The following is a 25,726-nucleotide window of genomic DNA, read 5'->3' on the forward strand; positions in this document are numbered from 1 at the left end:
TGGAAGGAAAGCGAGAAATAAAGACTTGAGAAGCTGGCAGCGACGCGCACGCATGAGCGACGCGTACGCGTGCCTAGCACAGAAGACGAGCGACGCGTACGCGTGACAAGGAATTTTGCCAAACGATGCGCATGCGTGACCTACGCATACGCGTGACATGCGCCACGTGCAGAAAGTTGCAAAAAGCACTGGGGGGCGATTTCTGGGCTCTTTTTGGCCCAATTCCAAGCCCAAAAAACACAGAATAAGAGCTGCAGAATGGGGGAAACACAAAAGACAACTCGGACAACATTCATTCACATAATTTTAGGGTTTTAGATGTAGTTTTCTAGAGAGAGAGGAGCTTCTCTCTAGGTTTTAGGATTTCTCTTAGTTTTAGGTTTATTTCTTCTCAATTTCAGGTTCAATGTTCCTTTAATTTAGTTTCTCTTCTACTTCTATTTATTCTAGCATTCCAGTTTATTTATTTTCCCAATTTGGTTTATAAACTCCATGTTAGATTTGATTTCTTTATTTAATGCAATTTGAGGTATTTCATATTTATGATTTTAATTTAGCTTTTTACATTCTTAGCTTGAATTGAGTAATTGGAGACTCTTGAGTTATCAAAATCCTTTGTTGATTGATAATTGGAAGTTGCTGGTTGATTTGGATCCCTCTAAAGCTAGTCTTTCCTTAGGAGTTGACTAGGACTTGAGGAATCAAATTGATTAGTCCACTTGACTTTCCTTTACTTAGTAAGGGTTAACTAAGTGGGAGCAACAAACAATTCTCATCACAATTTATAAGGATAACTAGGATAGGACGTCTAATTCTCATACCTTGCCAAGAGTTCACTTAATTATTAATTTACTTTCTTGCAATTTACTTTTCTTGTTCCTTATTCAAAAACCCCAAAAAGATAATCTTCCATAACCAATAATAAATACACCTCCCTGCAATTCCTTGAAAGACGACCCGAGGTCTGAATACTTCGGTTATTATTAGGGGTTTGTTACTTGTGACAACCAAATTTTTGTACGAAAGGATTATTGTTAGTTTAGAAACTATACTTGCAACGAGAATTTATTTGTGAATTCTTTACTAGCAAAAATTCGTTCGTCAAGTAGATCCTAGGGAAACATTGGTGTATGTAATATGTTGAAAAAGTTAGTGAAATTCCATCATAATTATGATGGAGACTGGATGTAAGCTACATAGCACTAGGTAGCTGAACCATGATACATCTGTGTGTCACTTCTTTTTCTCTACTTCACTTCTGGTTCTGTTACTCAGAAGACAAAAATAAAGTGTTTCTCAACTCGATACAAGACAAAAGCAAGAAATATCTCCTAAGTTTCTTTGAAAAAGTAAAAAGTAATATTCACAAGAAAAGGAGGCTAAGATACAACCCCCTTTTTTCTTAGCCACTGATAACCATCAATTGGTATCTGATGGCTAACAGCAATGGTTCAAATGTGGTGGTCTACACTCTGACAGAAGGATAATGCAACAACATACCTCCGTTCTTCAATGGAAAGAATTACAGCTATTGGAAGGAGAGAATGAAGATCTTTGTTCAATCAGTAGATTACAACATCTGAAAGGTTGATAAACCCCAATTTTGTGGTTTATCTTGTGCTTAATTTAGCAGATTTTATCAACTTATCTCACATTTATTCAATGAAATAGCATGATTTTGTGATTCTCCCTAATTTTGTGCTTAAGTGTGAAAACATGCTTTTTAGGCCTTTAAATTGCTAATTTTAATTTACTTTAATTCTATTTGATGCCTTGATGTGTTTGTTGAGTGATTTAAAATTCATAAGGCAAGTATTGGATGGAAGAAGTGAAGAGAAAACCATACAAAGTGGAGAATTCATGAAGAAATGAGCATTTGGAGAATTCATGGCCACGCACACGCGTCACCCACGCGCACGCGTGAGAGGAGATCTTCAAGCCACGTGCACGCGTCAGCCACGCATACGCGTGAGAAGGAATTTTGCAAGTGACGCTGACGTTAGGATTTTTACCAGTAAAGAGATTCATAGAAACAGTTGCGTTGTAGATATAGTCTCCAAATCGACAAAAATCCCTTCGTACAAACGTTTTGGGTGTCACAAGTAACAAACCCCTTTAAAAATTGTTAACCGAGTATTCAAACCTCGGGTCATCTTCTCAAGGAACTGCGAGGAGGTATGTTCTTATTATTCGCTATAAAGGTTGTAAGCGGGGTTTAAAAGCTGAGAAGTAAGTAATTTGAATGACAAGTAAAGTAAAGGGCAATTAAAATAAATAAATACTGTAAAGCAAACTTTTGGCAAGGTAAGAGAAGTTGGAGGTCCAACGTAGTTATTTCTCTCAACTATAATGAAAGTTGAATCTAAACTCCACTTGATCAACCTGTACTAGGGCAACGGAAAGTCAAGGGACTAATTAAATTGACCTTTGAATCCTATTTATTTCCTAAGAAAAGGTAGGGATTATTTAAGTTCAGCTCAATTAGCAAGATAACGATTATCAATTATATTGAGTTTAATAACTGTTGAGTTACTGAATTCTTAACCAGGACCAAAAAGGGAAAAAGTAAAATTGCTGGAATAATAAAAATATCCTTAGATGGGAAGCAATGGTAACTTAAATCAAAGAGAACAATCATAAACTGAAAATACCTCAAATATTATTAATTCAGATAACAATCTATAACATGGATGAAATTCATAAATTCACTGACCAATTTAAGTGCTGGAATAAATAAAAGTAAAAGAAAGCTAAAACAAAGGAACGTAAAACCTGGATTGAGAGTCACTCTTAAAGCAAGAAGAAATCCTAAATCCTAATCCTAAAAGAGAGAGAGAGGAGAAGATCTCCCTCTCAACTAAATCTAAATCATTGAAAAATAAAATATGTGAGCTCTCTTTGAATGGGTGCATTCCCACAATTTATAACATCTGGTCTATGCTGTCTGTACTTGGATCTGGGCCAAAAAGGGCTTCAGAAATCGCTGGGGGCGCATTCTGTAAATTCTGATATGTGGCCTCTGTCACGCGTCCGCGTGGGTCACGCGGTCGCGTCATTCGGAGCTTTTCCTTGCCACGCGGTCGCGTCAGTCATGCTGCCGCATAGCTACATCTTCGCTTCTGGCACGCGATCACTTCGTCCATGCGGTCGCATGGATACCAGACTCCTTAAAGCTCCGTTTTGCCTTCTCCTTCCTATTTTGTATGTTTCCTTTTCCATCCTTTAAGTCATTCTGCCTTAGAAAATTTGAAACTACTCAACACACTAATCACGGCATCGAATGGAAATAAAGGTAATTAAAATAATTAATTTTTAAAGCTTAGGAAACATGTTTTTCACAATATGACATAATAAGGAAGGGAAAGTAAAACCATGCAATTAATATAAATAAGTGGGTGAGGGATTAAATCACTCAAATTAAGCACAAAAGAACTCATGAAATATGGGTTTATTAACCTCCTCACACTTAAACACTAGCATGTCCTCATGCTAAATCCAAGGTAAATAATTAAGGTTAAAGTGATGGAATGTCATGCAATGCAACCTAATTTAAATGCAACTACCTAAATGAATGATGCATCATGCAACTCTAAATTATTCACTCATATATAAAGCTTACATGTAGTCAAGTTAATTCACATTTTTAAGGAGTCATGTATATATATATAGCCAACCGTTAAATAATAAAGCATTTTAGCAAATGAGATGGGAAAGAAAACATTGTACAAACTTGCAAAACAATTAGTAAATTTAAGCACAGATATATGTTGATGAGTTACTGAACCCTCACTGGATTTTGTGTTTACTCTCTAGTCACTCAGTGTTTATTGGGTTTATTCACTCTATTTTTCTTTTTATTCTTACTTTCTACAGCTTTGTTCTTCATCTTAACCAATCAACAATTATAGAATATAGTTATACCAAAAAGTCATGAGGTCTTTAATTGAGGTTGTAATGTGGTCAAGGTAAAGGTAAGGATTTATGTATAGGGTCAAGTGAGCTAATAAGTGAATCCTTAATTAGACTAAGATCTCACCTAACATACATATTTAGTAAAACAAAAATCTCTTTACCTATTTTCCCATATTATCCCACTTATTGTTACATGCTCATGTTTCACTTTTTATTTTTTTTTCTATTCCATGTGCATTGCTTTTATTTTGCATTGGGGAATTTCTTTTGTATCCCCTTTTATTAAAAATTTTTTTTTCAAGGCACATGGCAATTAAATCACTTTGATTTTCTCATGAGCATGCTTCCCAAATTTATTTTATTTCTTTTAATTTCTCTACCCTTTTGTTTCTATCATCCATGTTCCCAAAAGGTTTCCCACATTTAACTCTATTCATGATTTTCTATCTTAAGCTAACCGAGGATTCACTTGGGGTTTTCTTTTGTTTTTCTGCTTAAGGCTAGTAATTTGGCTAAATAGAATAAAGGGGTTTTAAAAGGCTCAAGGGGGCTAACAAGGGTGATGTAAAAGGTAGGCTAATTTGGGGTAAGTGAGCTGAAATGAAATGATGGCCTCAATCATTCTCTTGGTATGTATCTATTCTATATTCTATAATTGGACATATAGATTAAAGCAAAGGAAAGAACATCAGAATAAAAAGAAATGAAACACACAGGAATGAAATTATGGTTTGAATGCAACCATACAATTAAGCTCAAGACTCACAGGCTGTGTGTTCTCTAACTCAAGCATCATATATCATTTATATATTGTATGCAGGTTTAGTTAAAAATTCCCATTATTCTCATAAAAAAATTATTTAGGGTAGCTTTTAAAGTTTTAATGTTCCTCCTTGATGAAATGTTGTCAGCTTAACTACATCATGTAATGCTATATACAAGGTTTATGGATTTAAGTCTGATATGTTCAATTTCCTAGCTTACTTCCTTTTTATATTTTTCAATTTAAACTATACTATCTTATGCTAAAAAGGGTAAGCTATACTAATTAATCCACTAATAAATCAGAATTACAAACTAAACTAAATAACTAAAATAAACTAAATGGCTAAACTATGAACTAAAGATGCAACATGCAGAAAATAGAGTAAAAATACATAAGAGCAATGTATAAGTACTCAGAGAATAACAGTAAAAAGAAAAATACAGAAAAATATCCAAAATAAAAGAAAAAAGATGTAGTGGTTCACCAAAATAAATGCCAGAGATGGCGACCTCCCCACACTTAAAAGGAAGCATCGTCCCCGATGCTCAATCAAGTCGGGTGTGAAAGGGTGTCATCACTGGTAGGGATGGTAGCTGGAGTCTCAGTGGTGGTGGGCTGAGGGTCTGGCTGCTGTGGAGGAGGTGCTGACTGGATCGGGATCTCAAGATCTGCAGCCTCAATCTGATGTGGGACCGCTGCCTGTGGTGCGGCCGGCGCTGCCTCTCCCTGGGGATGGGTCTCTGCCTCGGGCGCATCCGCATCCTCCTCAGATGCCTCGGACGGTGTGTCAGGCTCGGAGGGGATGTCACCGGATCGTACCATCAGCTTTAGGTGCTCATAGTGCCGCTTGTTGCGATGCTCCATCTGGTCGAGTCGTCGAAACAAGCGGTGCACCAGATGATAGACGGGCTCTGTGGCAGGTGGAGGTGCAGTGGTGGTAGCAGGGGTAGGTGGTGCAGCAGTGGAGGAAGAGGGAGGAAGAAGAAGCAGAGAGGGAGAAGAGGGTTGGGGGTGGGGGGGCTGCGCGACTGATAGGGTTCGCGTGGCTGGGGGTTATATTTTCGAATCCACGCGGCCGCGTGGGGTACGCGGTCGCATGGTTGGGGTGAAAATGGGAGTAATGCGATTGCATGAGAGGGGGAAAGAAGGGTGACGCGATCGCGTGGGTCGCGCGATCGCGTCGCTGGAATTCGTGCTAAACGCACGACTCCAGTGCCGTTTTAGCGCAACTCTCTGTCTCCTTTTGGGGTGATGTGCAATCCATGCGACGCGATCGCGTCGCTCACGCGGTCGCGTGGGATTGGTATTGTGCAAGTGATGCGATCGCATGGGGCATGCGATCGCGTGGGCCAATTTGTGCGAAACGCACAAGGGCCGCACGATTCCAGCCTAACTTTCTATTCGTTGGATCCTTACGCCGATATATATATCACGCGGCCGCGTGGGTCATGCGGTCGCGTGGGTGGTGTTTCTCGCAATATGACGCGATCGCATGGGGCATGCGGTCGCGTTGTGCACCCCTTTATATATATATATATATATATATATGCATGAAAAATGCAGAATGCAATGATTAACATGAATGCTATGCATGATTCCAGGTTTAATAAATTAAAATGAAAAAGGAAAAATGAAAGCAATTAACAAGAAATAAATTGAAAAAGAAGCGACCATACCATGGTGGGTTGTCTCCCACCTAGCACTTTTAGTTAAAGTCCTTAAGTTGGACATTGGAGGAGTATCCTGTTCTGGTGGCTTATGTTTAAATTCGTCTAAAAATCTCTACCAGTGCTTGAAATGCCAATAGCCTCCAGGGTCCCAAACCAAGCATGCAAAGCTTCTGAGCAGCTCCAAATAGATTTTCAGATTCCCGGGACGACGAATGTCAGGATAGAGTCCAGGATCCCAAGCCTTGCTTTTAAATCCGCCTCCGTCTTGGTCTACATGTTTCCATTCGGGCGGGTTAAAAAGTAGAATTTCACCTTGGTGACCAAACGTTTTCCGTGATCCATGTAATTGAGCATGATACCAATCCGTGTACTTCGAAGTGAAGCGTGGAACCTTATTGAACCTTGTGCACCAGCTCTGAATTTGCTTCTTGGATTATTCCGTCTGATTCCTTATAAACGACTTGCCTTGGAGATTGTACAGTATCCTCCTTAGCATCAACTGTAGTATCCTGGATGGAGTTTTCCTCAATTCTGGATTCCCATGGAAGTTCAGCATCTCCTAGGTCTTCAACCAACTCTTCTTCTTAAACAATGACAGCTTCTTCTAATTGTTCTAGTACAAATTCATGCTCTGTCTTGTCCACTGGAATTTCTGGCAATTCCTTCATGCTCTGCTCTTCATTGGGCTGTCCACATAGAGCTGTGGCTGATCCTTGTATATTTGAGCGCCTAGAAGCCCATTGAATTATCGCTTGCTCCAATTGTTGAATGGTTGTTTGAAATTTAATTACTGTTTCCTTTAGGCGATCCTCTACTTCTCGGGTTGCTGGACTTGGACATGATACAAAGGAAAGTGGTGGTGATTGGGAGCGATTGGATTGGTATTGGGGTAAGGAAGGATCATATGGTGGCGAATGGTGAAGAGAAGCTTGTGAGTGTGGTGGTTCGAGGTTATGCTGAAAGGATGGTTTACATGCACGGGGTGGGGCTTGTTGGTAGTTACAAGGTTGTCCACCATGTCTTTCAGCTGGGTTTGCACTGTAGAATGGTCTTTGTCCAAGATATCTCGGAGGGTGTTACTGCCAAAAGGGTTTATTAGATCCTCTTGGTCCCAACCATCCTTGATTGGTCTGACCTTGATGCACATTCCTGCTAAAGTTAAAAAGGAAAAACAAAATTAAATAAACAAGCAAAAGAAAAATATTTACAATAACCAATAATAAGGCACACGTTAGCAGTTCCCCGGCAACAGCGCCATTTTGACGTTAGGATTTTTACCAGTAAAGAGATTCATAGAAACAGTTGCGTTGTAGATATAGTCTCCAAACCGACAAAAATCCCTTCGTACAAATGTTTTGGGTGTCACAAGTAACAAACCCCTTTAAAAATTGTTAACCGAGTATTCAAACCTCGGGTCGTCTTCTCAAGGAACTGTGAGGAGCTATGTTCTTATTATTGGCTATAAAGGTTGTAAGCGGGGTTTAAAAGGTGAGAAGCAAGTAATTTGAATGACAAGTAAAGTATAAAGGGCAATTAAAATAAATAAATACTGTAAAGTAAACTTTTGGCAAGGTAAGAGAAGTTGGAGGTCCAACGTAGTTATTTCTCTCAACTATAATGAAAGTTGAATCTAAACTCCACTTGATCAACCTGTACTAGGGCAACGGAAAGTCAAGGGACTAATTAAATTGACCTTTGAATCCTATTTATTTCCTAAGAAAAGGTAGGGATTATTTAAGTTCAGCTCAATTAGCAAGATAATGATTATCAATTATGTTGAGTTTAATAACTGTTGAGTTACTGAATTCTTAACCAGGACCAAAAGGGGAAAAAGTAAAATTGCTGGAATAATAAAAATATCCTTAGATGGGAAGCAATGGTAACTTAAATCAAAGAGAACAATCATAAACTGAAAATACCTCAAATATTATTAATTCAGATAACAATCTATAACATGGATGAAATTCATAAATTCACTGACCAATTCAAGTGCTGGAATAAATAAAAGTAAAAGGAAGCTAAAACAAAGGAATGTAAAACCTGGATTGAGAGTCACTCTTAAAGCAAGAAGAAATCCTAAATCCTAATCCTAAAAGAAAGAGAGGAGAAGATCTCCCTCTCAACTAAATCTAAATCATTGAAAAATAAAATATGCGAGCTCTCTTTGAATGGGTGCATTCCCACACTTTATAACCTCTGGTCTATGCTGTCTGTACTTGGATCTGGGCCAAAAAGGGCTTCAGAAATCGCTGGGGGTGCATTCTGTAAATTTTGATACGTTGCCTCTGTCACGTGTCCGCGTGGGTCACGCGGTCGCGTAATTCGGAGCTTTTCCTTGCCACGCGGTCGCGTCAGTCATGCGACCGCGTCATGTGCGTTCTGCTTAAGGCACGTGGTCGCGTCAGTCATGCGGCCGTGTCGCTACATCTTCGCTTCTGGCACGTGATCGCTTCGTCCATGCGGTCGCATGGATACCAGTTTCCTTAAAGCTCTGTTTTGCCTTCTCCTTCCTATTTTGTATATTTTCTTTTCCATCCTTTAAGTCATTCTGCCTTAGAAAATCTGAAACTACTCAACACACTAATCACGGCATCGAATGGAAATAAAGGTAATTAAAATAATTAATTTTTAAAGCTTAGGAAACATGTTTTTCACAATATGACATAATAAGGAAGGGAAAGTAAAATCATGTAATTAATGTGAATAAGCAGGTGAAGGATTGTATAAATCACTCAAATTAAGCACAAAAGAACTCATGAAATATGGGTTTATCAGACGCGCACGCGTCATCCACGCGCATGCGTGACAGGTGGCATGTGACTCACTTAAAGTGAATTCGCTGGGGGCGATTTCTGAGCTTCCCAGGTTCAAATCCAACTCGTTTCTTAGGGTATTTCATGCAGAATTCAAGCTTGGACAAGGAGGGAAGAAATTAGTTTTAGGTTAGCATCATGTAGGCTAGTTTTCTAGAGAGAGAAGCTCTCTCTTCTCTCTAGAACTAGGGTTCTTAGGTTAATTGCATCTTAGATCTAGGTTTTAATTCTTGTTTTTATCTTGTTTTCTTTACAATTTATTATTTTATTGTCTTTATTTCCCTTAGTTCTTTTGTTAATTTCTCTTTTATGCCTCTTTTATGTTGATACACTTTTGTTGGATTTGGATTTTGCTTTTAATGCAATTTATATTTCCATGTCTTTTATTGCTTTCTTGAGTTGTTGGTGTTAATTTCCTTGCAATTTGTAGTTGTTAGAATTATTATTCTCGCACTTTTATTATACTTTCCTTTTATGCCTTCCAAGTGTTTGACAAAATGCTTGGTTGGATGTTAGAGTAGCTTTTTGAGCATTCTTGACTTGGAAAGAGAAATTAGGTGCTCTTGAGTCATTAATACCCAATTTAGATTAGTGATCTAGAGTTGTTAGTTAATATTGTTTCCATTGACTCTAATCTCTTGCTAATTCAATTAGCGAGTTGATTAGGACTTTTGGATTGAGATTAACTAGTCTTATTTGACTTCTCTCGTGAGAAGATAATATTGTACCTTCTTCCGATGTTAGGGATGACGAAATAAGATAAACTCTTGTTAATCATTGTATGATAATTGATGACTAGGATAGAAAGCCTATATTCTCAATCATTTCCATGAATGTCTCTCTTTATTATTTTCTTTATTTAGTTGTTTGCTTTACTTTTCTTGCCATTTACTTTCTTGCCCCTTTTATCAATCAAACCTCCTGTGATCCTTCATAGCCAATAATTGATCACTTCATTACAATTCCTTGTAAGACGACCCGAGGTTTGAATACTTCAGTTAATTCTTATTGGGGTTTGTACTTGTGACAACCATAATATTTAAAATTTGATTGTGTGTTGTTAGTCGGTTTGGAACTATACTAGCAACGGAATTATTTTGTGAAAATTTCTAACCAACAAAAACACTTATATCAAAGATCATCTTAAACGGTCCACAAGTCCCAAAAAAAACAGGAGCTAATGGTGTAGTTGTTCCCAAGGCTGAGGCCGAATGGAATAATGAGAATAAGAAGAAGATTGAGCTCAGTGCTAAAGCTGTCAACATCCTCAACAGTGCAATCAGCTTCGAAGAGTACCGAAAGGTATCAAGATGCAAAATAGCAAAGAAAATCTAGGACGAGCTCCAAGTCACCCATAAAGGCACTACCCAAGTTAAGCAGACCAGAATAGACATGCTGAGTAAAGAATACGAAATATTCTCTATAAAAGAAGGAGAGATTATTGATGAAATATTTGAAAGATTCAACGTCATCATCAATGGCTTATATGCTATAGGGATTACTCACCCTAAACCTGTGCTAGTAAGAAAAGTTCCGAGAAGTTTCACTAAAGAGTGGGAAACTAAGGCTATAGTTATAGTTAAGAGCAGTGGCATTGATCAAATGACATATGATAATATGAGAGGATATTTACTTGCTTTTGAAACCACTTACTTAAAAAATGAGACAAAAAAGAAAGGAATTGCTCTCAAATCCTTCACTGAGTCCTTGGATGATGAATCCAGTAATAATTTATCTGATGACGAGTTTATTCTTTTTGCTAAAAAATTCAGGAAAATGATGAAGTTGAAAGAACGAAGCAAAGGAGGTAATTTAATTTAAGTAAGTTCTTTTATGAATAAGTTATGACTTATTATTAATTTGAAGTCTTTATTTTTATAAATTAATTTATTAAGAGCAATTAAATTAGTTTTATGAATATTTGGAGTTAAGTTAATTAATATTCTTGTATAATTTTATTATGATTAGTTATTTTATATAATTTGAAATTAAAATTCTGGTAATGGAAAAATGATAAAAAGTTATATGACTTAATTTAGATAATTGATATTTTGGATTTAAATTGTACTTTATAAAATGTGATTAATATGTTCATTTTATGATTTAAATTATAAATAATTATTTGAACTCAACGATCTATTGATAAATAGTGTTCTTAAATACTTTTAATGGAGTACATTTGGTTTTAAAATTATTATTCTGCCCTCCAATTTTATCAAAATACCTATTTTACCTTTATCCCTTTATCGTCGATGCCGTCGTGAAGCTTCCTGTGACGTTGTCAATTTGCTGTCGCCGTTGCCATGGTCAGGCCCGTCGCCGAGAAACCCGACGCGAGAGAGAGTAATGCGCGAGGAGAAGGAAGCATGCGATGGAGGAGGGAGCTGCCTCCTCACCGCCAAGCACGCCACTACCAGTCATGACCGTCATCGAAACCCCCAGTACCGCCGTTGCCCCTAGAGACCATTCCTGCCACCGCTGGTGCCTCAAGTTGTCATCAATTAAGCATGTCACCGTGGAGCTCAAAGATAACATCGCAGAAGCTGGGTGGAGCCATCTTGCCACTATTGAGGATCCTACTTCGCGTTCTGCCACTGTTCAGCTACTGTTGAGGCTTCCCTTCATTGCTAGAGCTGTTGTTGTCAACGCCGGTGGATGTTGAAGCTATTGTTCTTGTTTGCTCAGCCACTACCGCAACAATTACATCTCCGATTTCTCCTAAATGTGGCATCGAGGTAGGGGATATGTTTCTAAAATTAACAGTTTTAATTGATGAATGCCAATAAAGTTAAATAAGTAATTGCAAATAGATTATGATTAACTTTGATGACTAATTGATGAATTTGATGTTTGATAACTGAAAATGAATATTTAGGGGCTTTTGATGATGGTTGTTAGTTGTTTATACAATTGAAAAGTACATACTCTTTTAAAGTGTTAGATTAAGCTTAAAGTGTTTGAAAGTTGCTTGAAAGAATGCCTAAGGAAGTTAAAGAAATTTTAAGGAAAAATGTTAAGAATTAAAAAGGGAAAGAAGAATAGAGAACTAAAAATTGAGCTTTAAAAAGAGCAAAGCTATCTTATAACCAGAGATAGAAATTGAGAACTCGTAACTGAAAGGAGTGTCTAAGGAAGTGAAACAGAGCAAGAATCTGAAAAAGGTTTACAAAAAGGAAAATGAAATGTGAGTGGGGATGCCCACAATTGAAAATTATGTTCCGGGGGTACGCATATTAAAGTCAACTGATGTGGCTTCGGCGATAAGACTGGTATGCAACTGATGCAATGGGAACTATTTTCTAAGGGTAAGCATATTCAAGTCAACTAATGTGACTTCGGCCATAAGACTAGTATGCAACTGAAGCAACGGAAAATCATATCTAGGAGTTGTTCCTAGATAATGTGGGTTGCGGGTAGTTAACTGACACATGAGCTCGTGGCCTGCATAGGACTAGACATGCATCATCCTTATTTGTCCATCTACATTTGATTGTGTTTGCTTATTTTATTTTCTTGTGATTGTGCTATTTGTTTCATTGCGACTTGTTTGTGTGTTGATTTGAGTCTCTTACTTGTGCTATTAGTTTCTGGATATACTAAGATGACTAAGAATTGATGTTGTGATTGAGAATTAACTGTGACTGAGAGATGGTTAACATGACTAATTTTGTGATTGAGGTCTGTTTTAAGTTTGGAATTTCAATAAAGTAATTAATAATCTAAAGTAAAACTAAAAGCATTTTCAAAGGTTTGATAAAAATAGTTTTCTTGAGTAAGTTAATTATTTGCATTTTATTCTTTACTTTTACCGCATTCGTATTTTCTACTGAGAACGTGTGGTTTCTTTCACCCCAAATTATCCAACCCCTTTAATTACAGGTGCGAAGACTTATTACAGAGTTGTGAACGAGTAACAAAATTTTATTACGAGTATATTCGTGGTTGTAGAGTTCTTTTCCTTCGTCAATTGTTATTTTAGATTCTTATTTCGTTACAAAGAGACATGTGTCGTATATGAGTTTTATTTGATTTTTTGTATAATTTTTATTATTATTAGTATTTATGTGATTATTATTACTTGTAAATCTTTGATATATGATTTTAATTAATAAAAACAAAATTTTCTGGAGTTTTTCTTAAAATTGGAACGCCATATTAATATAAAGACTCAATATTAAATAGATAATAAAGGAAAATAGGTCAATAATACCTTACTTTTAGTATGATCATGATGTGCCAGAAGTTGGGTCGTTACACTTTTGCTTCTGCCTATGCGTTCTTTCAATTGTCTAGCCTTTGGGAGGATGCCCCCTGCTATCTGGTGGTAGATCTCGATGATCGGGGCCGACAGAGGGGTATAGTCTGTGAATTTTCCCACTCTGGGCAGTCGGTTGGGGCAGTGGTTTTGAAATGCTCCTTTGGGGTTTCTTTGGGCAGCGGATTATTCCGTGGAGCCGTGTTACCAAGGTGCCGTTTATTGGCTGCCACGACTTGACTCACTTCTTCGTCGTTTATGTACTCCCTTGCCACGTTCTGGATTTCATGCATAGTCGAGACCGGTTTGGTTGTGAGGTATTTTTTCAAAAAATAAAAAAGATAGTAATAGAAAAATGAATTTGAATATTCAATAGGAGTAATATATTCAGATTTATAGATTTTATTAATCTATTAAATTTCGAATCTATTCGAAATCCTCTATAAAGATTCTCTTCTCAAATTGAATACTATTCAATACTATTCTATTTATTTATTCTATTTATACGACTAATTTCTACGATTAATCCTTTTATATTATAAGTATTAATATAGAAGTATTAATAGAAAGAACTTGCGGACTACCTCCACCTGGACAGAAAGACCCTATGAAGCTTCACTGTTCCCTGGGATTGGCTTTGGGCTTTTCCTGCGCAGCTTAGGTGGAGGGCGAAGAAGGCCTCCCCTAAATCTTCATTCATTAGGTCGTTAGTTAGGCATAGGCTAGCCACTGAGCCGGTCAGTCCGTCGACCTTCAAGCACTCATCATTAAAACTGTCTAGGTATTTCCTTGGGAGTTCGTCTGGTCATTGAGTGACTCCGACTAGGCTGATCGGGTACTTCGCCTTTGTGATCCTTCTGGTAAATTATGGCGTGAATTTCTCGGAGATGTTGCCAAAATAGGATACGGGGCCGTTCCGGAGGGTGTTGAACCACTTGATTGTTGGGCCGACTAGCGTTACCAACAAGGCCCTACATTGAACTACGTTGGCTACTCCCTCTAGGTTCATCCTAGCCTCAAAGGCCGTTAGGTGCTTCTGAGGGTCCTTGGTACCATCGTCCCTCATGTTAATTGGTTTGTCGAAACCCGTTGGTAACTTAGCCTTCAGGATTTTCTCAGTGAATGGGGCAGCTCCCATCATCACATGTTTGCTCCTTCTTCGCTTGGAATCATTCTGGTATCTCCTTTCATCTTCATCATGGTGGCGTTTGGGTTCTTAGAATTTGCTGCGGTTCCTGCACTTGCTGTGATGTTGGTTTGGCAACCTCTCTTGTCTTGCCTCTCTTCGTGACACGGTCTGAGAGACCACTTTACTTGTGCATTCTGTTTAGTACCATTCCTTAGACGCGGCCCGGCCTTCTAGGGTTTGCACTCGCTGGTTCAGCTCTTGAATTATTCAGTTCACCTGTTCTCCAAGGCCGTCGATTGCTCTAGCCCTGCCAGATCGGCGGTCGTCTCTCTGTGACGATCCTGGTTATCCTTCCGTGGGCTGGGGGGTAGTCATCATTTCGGGGCTCATGTGCTGGGGGGAATTCGGTGGATCTAGTTTGTGGTGGTGGTTCGAGAATCGCTCTTTGTGTTCGTCCGTCATGCTGCTAAGGTTTTGCAAGTCTCCAAAGACAGCGCCAATGTACAAGACTTCGCTGGTACGAATTGAAGGATGGATCGGGGACTCACTGGTCTTGGTGATAACGTGATCAAACCTCAGGAGTGGCGATGGGTGGTATCTACAAAGACACTCCAATGCTCAAATCAGAATGGGTCTAAAAGGTATAGGTGTAGGTTAGGAGTGTGTAAAGTACCTGAGAGAGTTCTAACTCCCTTTATATAGTTTGTCTGGTTATCTTATCTTATCTTGTTTGCTAAGATAAGAGAGATATTTAAATTTAAATATTAGTTAATGATTTCTGGTCCTCTAGCCTGTTTTGGGCCATATGAACGATTCGGACCCAGTAATTGAATCATCGTTAGGCCATTTAAGCCCTAGATGCCAGGTCCAAAATAATTTGCTATAACATTTTTCTTCAATAGGAACACCATTAATTTTATTTAAATATTTTAGTTGAAAAATGGTTATATGATAATTTATTTGTATTTGGAAATGTGTAGAAAAAATTTATTTTAAAATGATATAATTATTAAATAAAATATTTATCGAAACGTGTAATATTTATGATTTTAAAAACGTGTACACATTTCGATGCAAAAAAAGAAACATTAAAAATACAAATTGGATATTCTGTGAGATATGATAGAAGTTAAAAAAAAATCTCGAATACCCAATATTTGGTTATGAGCTTAATGCATTTAATGTCGATATATTCGGGATATGTGTATTATTATAACGATTTAACTATAATATTACGTACTCGTATTATTTTATTTGTATAGTTAATTAAATATTTGATTTGAAAAAAAATAACGATTTAAATTTTTTAAATTACAAAATTTTTAATTTAAAATTTAGATGAATATAATTTAAATTAACGATTTAATTTAATCTAATAAAATAAATATACTCATACTCGTATGGTTATTTATAAGTATGGGCACGCTACACATCCATGTAACTATGTAACCAAGTTGGCCTAAGTCCAAATAGCACATTAATGACGAGTGAAAACACGCGCTCGAAAACCCTTTGTTATTTCGTGCTCATTATGAAAAAATGTTACTTCTTCCTCAACACAAAACTGCTCCTTCTCTTCGAATCTCTCTCAAAATCACTCAAACTTCAGTCACGTTCTCTACGAAAATCACTACTGGAGAAGAATCGCGAGAAGATTTGGCAAGAAACAACCAGAAACGAACGAAAACAGCAACAGATATTTGCCTTCCTCCTCCTCCTCATTCTCCTCCTTCTTTTTCGCATTCATTCGTCTTCACGTGTTTTCTCCTTATCTTTATTCTTTTGTTGTTATTGCTGCTGTATTTTTTTTTGTCTTTTTCTCTTTCTCTCTCTGGTGAAGAAGCAGTAGAAGGTGATGAGGAAGAGTTTTAAATTGTACAAAACAGAAATGAACCGAAATGGCCAACTCCATTGAACCGAACATCATTCATGTGCTGAATAAAACATCATAAACATTTAATCATCAAAGAAAATATTTCTACATGCACAAGGACTCAATTAAACACACTAACAATCAAGTAAATCAAAATGAGCAACTCCACTGAACTGAGCAACATTCATGTGCTGAATAAAACGTCATAAACATTCAATCATCAAGAATAGCATTTTTTCATGCAAAAGAAGTCAACTGAACACATAACAATCATGTGAACCAAAATGACCAACACCACTGAACCGAACACTAATCATGTGTTGAATAAAACATGATAAACATTTAATCAGTAAGAAAAATATTTCTGAATGCACAAGGACTCAACTCAATACTTTAACAATCAAGTGAATCAAAATGAGCAATTCCACTTAACCGAGCAAAATGTTGGTGTTGTTGGTGAAGAAGCAAAAGCAGAAGCAGAAGAAGAACCTACGTGCGCGAATTTGAAAGAAGAAGGAGGAGGAGGAAGAGGAGGAGAAATACTATTCTTGTTGATTGAAAGTTGATCACCATTTATTCACCACATGAACATCGTTCGATTCGGTGGCCTTTGTGATTTTGATTCACCAAATGAATGTTGTTCGGTTCGGTGGCCTCCTTTTTCTTTATTCAGTGTTTAAGATTATTGTGATAGCATGCAGCAATTATTTCCTAGCTGAGTAGCTGTCTCAACGTAATAACCTCATTCAACTGATTTGAAGTTGAATCATTCATTGTTTCCATTTAGAAGTGTAGATCGAAGAAGAAAACGAAGAAGAAGAAGAACGACGGAGCTTATTACGTTGAATTCAATGCAGATCAATAATGAAGAATGCGAGCAGAGAAGAAAAATGCGAACAGAGGAGAACGACGAATTTTATTAGGTTGAAGAAGAAGAAGGAAAACGCGAGAAAAGAACAAGGTTTACGTTATATGAGACGCGTGCGCGTCTGATATAGCTCATCTTCCTCCATTATTTGAAACGGATTCGGATTCTCTAAATTTTAAATTTTACTTTAAAAGGTAAAGTATGATCTATCACCATTTATTTCATAAGTGGAACTAAGAAAAAACATGAGAGAGAAAGCATTCAATGGTGAGAGATTTCACTTTATCCTTTAAAGTGAAAATCTAAAATTTAGAAGATCTAAATTCATTTGAAACACCATCCAATCTAAGAAATTTATCTCGCCCATTATTTGAAACTAGTGATTTAAAATTATTCATTTTCCTATATTTACAACCATCAATTCTAAAAAATTTATCTCTTCCATTATTTAAAATAGAATGCGATAGTAATTTAAAATGGTCTATTTTCTCTCATTATATAGAACGTCCATTTTAAAAATTCATCTTTCTTATTATTTGAAACCACCTAATCTAAAAAATTAAGTACAAACAAATACAAAAAAAAATATTAATTTAAATCTCTAAAAAGTTATATTTTAAAATTTTAAATTTTTTAAATAAAAATTTTTTCCCCTAGAACTAGAAAACAAAGTAAAGGGAAAAGTCAACGGGTTACATGGTTGGTGCCTTCACTGCGTTGGTGGTGGTATGATGTGATAAGTAGCAGTAGCACAATGATAATACATAGGAATTGGTGTTAAGTTGGCAGCAATATAAGAACAGGATGGGTTTAATTAAAGTGTCATCATTGGGCGATAGACGACGGTTAGTGCTAAGATTAAGAAAGTAAGGGCAGCAAACTAAACAACCGTCGCGAACACCCGCGTCTTGAGCTTCCATTCAATTTCGTAAATCCGTTCCGAACCTTTCTCCACCCTCCCCACAGGCCAAAGCCACAGGTGTGCTCGCCAACTTTCTCTTTCCTTCAACTTCTTCATTTTTATTATTATCGGTTCTCAGCTATATCTGTTTTCCGGCTTGTTCTATTTAATTGATCTACTGCTTGTTAATATTATCTCCGATCCTTCCTCACTTCGGAACAAATTCACCAAATATATGCCGATCTACTTTTCATGCTCCTCACCCTGCGTTCCTTTTCATCTTCACCTCTTCTTTTTTTTTAGGTTAATTATTTGCATTTGTATGACTGTTTGAGTAGTGACACAAATAGATGAGGTTATTAAATGCCTAATAATCTGGTCTTCACACGGGAGCTGCTTGGGAATTGTGAGTGTCAGATAAATAACAAGAACAGGATGTAAATTTGTTTCAAGTGTCGAAAATCCAATGGAATGATTCATCTGATTTCAGCTCTCGAACTATAAATTTTTACTTCCAAGCGATCATGTTTCTAGAATGCTTGGATTTTATATTCCAAAATCAGAGTGCTCTTAAGTCTTAACTCAATGTAACATGCTTCTGTCTTCAATTTTATTAGTCTGATTGATTTTGGCTTGTCAAACAATTCATTTTTCTTGTTAGCATTCTTTATGCTCGGAATCCTTGGATTTTGAGTGGAAAGAGTTGATGTCATTCCATTACTTTGTTAATATGAAAAGAATATACTCCTATATACATGTTGTTTAAATTTATTTATTTATTTATTTTCACAATTCAGGGCTGCAGCTGGATGCCTGGACCATTCTCCAATGATTTGTTGAATTGAACAAACTGGTTAGAAACTTAAAGACTAGCCACAGAAAGTGATGCCATTATGCTGCATTGTTGTTCTGACTTCTTGGTGTTGTTAACTTTACAGGATAAGTCATCCTTCAAACTTACCGTTGCTATCTTCCTCCAATATAGGCTTGTCCTTCCTTCAGGAAGAAAGTCCATTTCATGGATGATGGTCCTGCAAAATTAAATATCATTCCTGATCACTTTCAAGTTCCAACATCGAGTCAAGTATCTCCTGAAAACACATCATCGTCTATTACAGAACCTCAAACTGATCAATCCTCGAGGTATTCTATCCTGATTGAAAGCAGGAATACATGAAAATGAAAATTGGAAAGTTATTAAGATTCTTTTGAGTTTATTTTATGCAAGTTGTTACTAAGGCTAGCTTTGTTTAGGTCCCCACACCATTTGCGGACCCGAAGGAAATTAAAGACGGCTTTGATGTTGAGCTTGTTTTCTCCGAGGCGGCTCTCATGGGTTTCCAGTAATGAAGGTCAGGAGAAGGTTCGACTTAAAGCAGTTGTGCTGTGCTTCACTGCTTCTTTTGTTATTGATGAAGGTCCTACTTTATCCTACCAACACAAAACTTATGATTTGTAGGTAGAGCTAACTGTTGCAGAAGTAGAGTCACTTCGATCTGAACTTACTGTTATAGAGGAGAGGGAAGCTCATTTGAAAGCTCGGTGAGTGATCCACAACTTTAGACTGTTATGGACTTTGCCATCATAATGTATTTTTATAATTGTCAAGTCACTACTAGTTTGCCTTATGTTAACTTTCTTGTAGTTTGCTATCTCCTTCTTTACTGTCATTGATCAAAGAAACAAACATAGGAGTTTATTTGCTAGTATATATTTTTGGAAGCTAGACATGTGTGACTGTTTGAGTAATAAGAAAGGTTCCATTTCCATTTCTTGCATCATTCTCCACTTGAGAATATACATAAGCCGCTAGTTATTCTACTCTCTGGTCTTCACTGAAGTTGAAATTGCTACAATGAGTTACTGGTGAAATTCAGTGTTCAATCTCCACTTGAATACTTGATCCTCTCAATTCTATAGAGAATTCTTACATGACTTAATAAAATCTGCTGTGATTTTCTGTAAATAACTATAGAGGATGTTTTTGTTTCTCACAGAGTGGAACATGTTGATGAAGTTTTGCGGTCAGCACGTCTATCTGGCTACTTATACATCCGAACTGTACTGACTGTCTAGCCCCACATCAATTTACATTTTATTTGGTTTGCACTTCATGATTTTTTACTAATGTAGCTTCAACTTGCTTTTCATCTTTATCTTCAGAGATGGGAAGCCCTACCAGGCGAACCTCCACCTATAGATGATACAGAAGTAGATGATTGGCTTCCTCGCTTTGTTGTTCTCCACGGAGAATGTATATTCTTATATTTGTTGTGTACAGGTAATGTTGTTAATTGTAATCATTTTCTCTCTATTCATCTCCTGTTTTCCTAAGAATTTCCAGTTTCTTCATAACTTTTTTGATTTGATATAAATACATACATTTTTTTATGTGATTAATGTATTAATAACTTGTTTTTACATGGTTGGTTCAATAAAATATACTGTTCTCAAGTTTTCATATGACTGGATTTCATTCACAAGGGTAAAGTTGCAGATCTAAGTCCTCAGGACTCAACCCTTCTATCGGACATCATTGAGGTAGGGAGGTTACCAAGTTTCAAACGTGATGATGAGATTCAATATGCCTTTTATATTTTGACTCAGCTCGGATTACGTTATGAGTGCTCAAGCAATTCTAAAATACAGGTGTGTCCTAGTTAAGATATTTTCTATTTCAGTCTGAATAGATTGTAAATAGTTCACATCATGATGTTACTTTTTTTTTTTACCAAATTCTAAATATGTTCTGTATTCCCTTTGCTTTTCCAGGTGGACTGTTGGTTATCAGCTCTTCAAACTGACTGTAAATTGGAATCTGATACATCAATTCCAAATGTTTGGATTAAGATGTAATATAACGGATAGTCAGATACCTTGTTTGGTAAGTTTGATTGGCCTGAGATCTGACAACTAATATAATGAAATGCTTCAAGTAATTGAATGAATACTAGTGATTTATTTGTCATGTTCTGCTCATTCCGGAACTGACAACTGAGTGATCCATTAGGTTCTTAAGCCCTTCAATTTCAAGTGACTCTTCCAAATGTATGCAAACTAGATTTAGGATCGAAGTATTAAGCGCAAAAGCTGAAAAACCATTATTGTTGACCTAACCTTAAATTGCGTTGTGAACTCAAGCTGGTGATACAGTGTCTACAACATAGAATGAACGATAAAACTTTGCAGTAGGTGGTGCAAATGCGATTAATTATGCACTGAAAATATCTCTTTTCTTGTCATGAACTATTAATGGCGGACTTTTTCACTTTACCGGAGATGCTGATATGTAAAAATAATGCATTGCATTTGCAGGGCATATAACTTGAATTTAATGAGCGTAATTGATGGCAGTAAAAATAGAAGAGGCCTTGAAAATCATTTAAAAAACAAGGCAATCTGGTAAGCTACTCTGCTTCCAGAAAAATGCAGGGCAGAATGGAGATTGATATTGTTCGCCAACATTCGGAGACAGTTTAGACCATATCTTATTCTGCTTTAATTTCCCAAGTTTTATCACTTTGTGGTTGACTGACACTCGTGCCAATTCTCATCTAACGGTAACTGGTGGCCTAAGTCTAGGAGCTAAGGATGATCTGACACGGGAACCAATTTTTCTCGAAATATTTATGTACACGGACAATGACTTCAACTCAGAGCTTCACCCAAATAACTTTGTCAAACTGATGCTTTCTGCTAAATAATTATTTAAGTTGCACACTATCTCAAAATAAACCATAAAAAGTAAAAGTAAAAATCACCCATTTTCATGTAAGAATCTCATTAATACATTTAGAAGCTTCATTTAGTCTTTATTTGTCCCTCTTTTCCATACGCATGTCCTCTTCTTTTGTTGGCGTTATCCACCAGTTGGAAATGGTATTGGTTCCATGAGGAGAGAGGATAGTAAATGACTGGTTCTCTACTTGGCTCTGTCCAAATCAAGCCGTGCATGTAAAGTATTGACAAGTGTAACACCCATAATATCAGAATGTCATGCTTCTGACTGCGCCATTTTGATAGTGAGGATATTACGATGACTTTTATATACTTAATAATAAAATATGAGTCTTTAACTCGAAACTGTATTTTTTTTTTTTGAAAAAAATCGAAAGTTTATTTTTTATAAACATGTATATATAAACAAGTTCAATCATAATCTTCATATATATATATAAGACTTCTTATATAAGTAACTTACAAATATACCAGACATTACACACAACTCCTATCTCACAAAAATATATAACAAGGCGAGAAAAAAATTATAACTAAGATATATACAACACAATTAGAGGCGTAGAAGAAACTCCTTAAACTCCTTATTTGTCCTGAAAAGAGAAATCTGTAGGGAGTGAGAACCTAACCACATAGTCTCATCAGAGGAGTTTCAGAATTGTCATAAGAAGATATATAAAAACATAGTTCTAAAAACCAAACTGGACCGACCAGTTCTGTAACACCCTAATTACCCTAGGCCTTACCCCTAGCCGTAAAGCAAAGGTTAATCAGAGATTATGACAATCCTAAAAAATTATACTTAAATATACGTAGAAAGAAATAATAATTCTAGAAGCCCGATGAAGAAATAAGCTCAATTACGGAATTACAAAGCGCGAACGTTCACACGAAGCTACAAGCGTAAAAGACAAGATCCACTATGTAAGACAACAAGATACATGTAGTTATATAAGAGTATAATAATCATAAGATACTAGCCGCAGCCCGTGGAGTTTAGGCCGACTAGTTAAATACTGACATACTGAGTTTAAACAGGTAAAACAGCTTATACAAACTTTCTCTCAAGTGAGCCTCTAGGCTAAATAAATACAAAAGTGAGAGATCTTAAACAAAATACTCAAAAGACTTCAAAAACAAGATAGAAATCCTCCACTCTGTCACCACCAAAGCAACTCACCGAGGTGGGTTGCGACCTGCATCTGAAAAATAACAACAAAGTATGGAATGAGAACCTACAGGTTCTTAGTATGGTAACAGTGCCCAATGTGTAAGATGTAAGGCTCCGGGACACCGAAGGCAATCCTAGAACTTCACATCGATACCGGATATTCAAGCTTAAAACAAAATAATTAACGTAAACCATACACAATAAATAGGGTTTTTCTAAACTTAAAGAATTTCTAAACTAGTACTAATCACACCGCTGTATCCCACAGCCTTCGCCAACCTAACCTCCGTGCGATCCCATCGCCACCACCTACCTAACCTCCTCAGCACCAGACAAACACAAATAATACAAGGAAATAATACACAGTTAATATTCAAATATAGCAAGTAATACAAGAAGCAAGTAGGCATGTTATACATTTTAGCAAACTCAAGTAATCAAAGCAAACAAGCATATAGTGGATGCATATGATGAATGCCTGTCATATTGGCTGTGATATCACATGTCGGTTATAGTGCCAAACCCGACACAAAATCCGGACGGCAACTCCTGGATTAGTCTCTCTGTTGCGCATACTTAGGAGGAACAATTCCGAGGGATAAGTGTTCTACCACCTTCTCCTTTCAGTGGGAAACGTTCCGAGGGAGAGTGCCCTACCACCTTCCTCTGGATGCCGCATGATTCCATGGGTTAGTGCCCTACCACTTTGCAACCAGAGAGAAACCCATGCTCAGGAGGAAAATTCCGAGGGATGAGTGCCCTACCACCTTCTCCTTTCAGAGGAAAACGTTTAGAGGGAGAGTGCCCTACCACCGTCCTCTTGAGCGATAAATATGAGTGAGAAGCCCAGCTTCAAGCCTCACATCTAAACATAGGCATGAGACTGCCACAGCCCCTACGACAGAGAACAACGCATATCATAATCACATATTCAATCTCAGAGGCCACTGCTCATAGCACACTTCCGCTCATACTCATCCCATCAACCATAATCATTCATAATTTCCATTCCGAACTCATTAGTTCATCAGTTTCTCAATTCATTGTCAGTAATCACTAAGTTCACTACTCTTCCTTCTCTCTCAACCAAACTCATCCTCAATACACCAGAAATCTAAACCTCCGTTCTCTAACTTTTTAAGGTAATACCCAAATAATTCCACCTAGGACCTTCTCTATGATTAACATCCAAAAACAAGCCAAAAAGTCTTAAATAAATGTCACAGAAGTTTACAAGCTTGTTGGAAAGGTGAAACAGTTAAAAACAAGATTTTAGTTGAAAAACAGGACATGTGCGTACGCACAAGGATATGCGTGCGCACGCCGATGAAAGTTTTCAAAATGTGTGCGTACGCATAGAGGTGTGCGTACGCACAGGTAGTAAAAATTTCAACTCTGTTCATCCGCACAAGGCATGCGAATGCCCTCAACAGAGTGCACCTTCCAACGTGTGCGTGCGTATAGGTTGTGCTAGCGCTCTCATCAGCAAGCCTTCCCCTGTGTGTGCATGCGCACAAGGCTGTGCGTCCGCATAGGTTCAAAAACTCACAGGGGTGTGAGTGCGCACAGGGCTGTGCATGCACACACAAACCAGAAATCACAAATTCTGCGGCAGGCACAGAATTCAGATTTTGACACCAAAACTTTGAATGATCATAACTTCTTCTACAAAATTCTATTTCCTACAAACTTTATATCCATTTAAAGATTTTTCCATGAACTTTAAAGTAAAGCAAATTTCAACAAATTTTGAAAACTGAGACTCAATTTATGATCCGACAAAGTTCACCAAAAATCTGTTTTTACTAAAAATACTAAAAACTCAATTTTACCACAGCTCTCAATTCAAGACCAACTCAAACCCATTTTTTTTACCATACCAAATGTAATAGCTCAAAAAAAAAATTTGTGGGCCACTCTTCCTTTACTTTTTCCCTAACCCTAATCACACAAAAACACTCTCTCTCAACCCTCAATCCCTCACTAGCCGTTGAACTCCCACCCCCTTTCCTCACACACCCTCTTCGTAGAAACACACACTCACGGACGCACTCCCCTTGCTCACCCTCACGCTGTCGCTCATCCCCACACACACGCACCTACACTGACGCGGAGAAGAGAGGGAGGTCGCTGCTGCCGTTCATGCCCATCGTTGCCAACTGCACCGTCGCGGAGGAGCGTCTCTGTCGTCGCGAGCTACAACCACCGCCATTGAAGCCACCCTCGCCGTCGTCCTTGAGCGCCAGTGAGAGGGAGAGCTCGAGGAAGAGAGGAACGCTGTCCCGCCATGCACCGTCGTCACTGGAGCTGCACCGCCGCCGAAGACCCGCCGCCGTCCATGGAGAGTCGTCGTCGTCTGGGTCGCTGCCGGGGGAAGAGAGCTTGCACAAGGGGTTGTTGGAGTGGCTCACCGCTGCCGCAAGAGCCACTGCACCTCTGGCCGCTGGGAAGTCACATTGAGGTCGCCGTTCTTCTGCCGCCGCCGCTGTCGGGGTTTCTGGTCAATGGGTATGGCGCTGTTGTTGCCGGAACCACCACCGGTGCTGCCGCTACTTGTTTCCCTTAAGTCTGAGTCGTTGTAGTTGCTGAGAAAGTGATTTGGAGCTGAGGTTGTGGCTGCCGCAAATTTC

The 25,726-nt window shown here is 37.7% G+C and overlaps 1 protein-coding gene across 7 annotated transcripts; it reads left to right on the forward strand.

The window, feature by feature from the left end:
• On the forward strand, nt 18,025-21,957 carry LOC107630706. Of its 7 annotated transcripts, XM_021119070.1 has the most exons (12): nt 18,028-18,265; nt 18,578-18,597; nt 18,640-18,672; nt 18,985-19,040; nt 19,126-19,330; nt 19,442-19,550; nt 19,647-19,729; nt 20,185-20,248; nt 20,351-20,468; nt 20,685-20,836; nt 20,960-21,071; nt 21,503-21,957. In XM_021119070.1, the coding sequence occupies exons 5-11, from the start codon at nt 19,206-19,208 to the stop codon at nt 21,041-21,043; spliced, it is 735 nt and encodes a 244-aa protein (XP_020974729.1). In that variant the 5' UTR covers nt 18,028-18,265; nt 18,578-18,597; nt 18,640-18,672; nt 18,985-19,040; nt 19,126-19,205; the 3' UTR covers nt 21,044-21,071; nt 21,503-21,957. The 7 variants fall into 7 exon arrangements, with proteins under 7 accessions (XP_020974732.1, XP_020974731.1, XP_020974729.1 ...); XM_021119073.1 differs by lacking the exon at nt 18,640-18,672 and having other exon boundaries at nt 18,025-18,265; nt 18,526-18,593; nt 19,173-19,330; XM_021119071.1 differs by lacking the exon at nt 18,640-18,672 and having other exon boundaries at nt 18,526-18,593.

This window comes from Arachis ipaensis, chromosome B03 (assembly GCF_000816755.2).
Source record: "Arachis ipaensis cultivar K30076 chromosome B03, Araip1.1, whole genome shotgun sequence".
Lineage (NCBI taxonomy): Eukaryota > Viridiplantae > Streptophyta > Magnoliopsida > Fabales > Fabaceae > Arachis > Arachis ipaensis.

Bases quoted from the DNA above. Each gene is read 5' to 3' on its own strand.
- LOC107630706 (XM_021119073.1), top strand. From the start codon at position 19,206: ATGGATGATGGTCCTGCAAAATTAAATATCATTCCTGATCACTTTCAA. The intron at 19,331-19,441 runs GTATTCTATCCT...AGCTTTGTTTAG, and splicing joins CAAACTGATCAATCCTCGAG to GTCCCCACACCATTTGCGGA. The intron at 20,837-20,959 runs GTGTGTCCTAGT...TTGCTTTTCCAG, and splicing joins CAAGCAATTCTAAAATACAG to GTGGACTGTTGGTTATCAGC.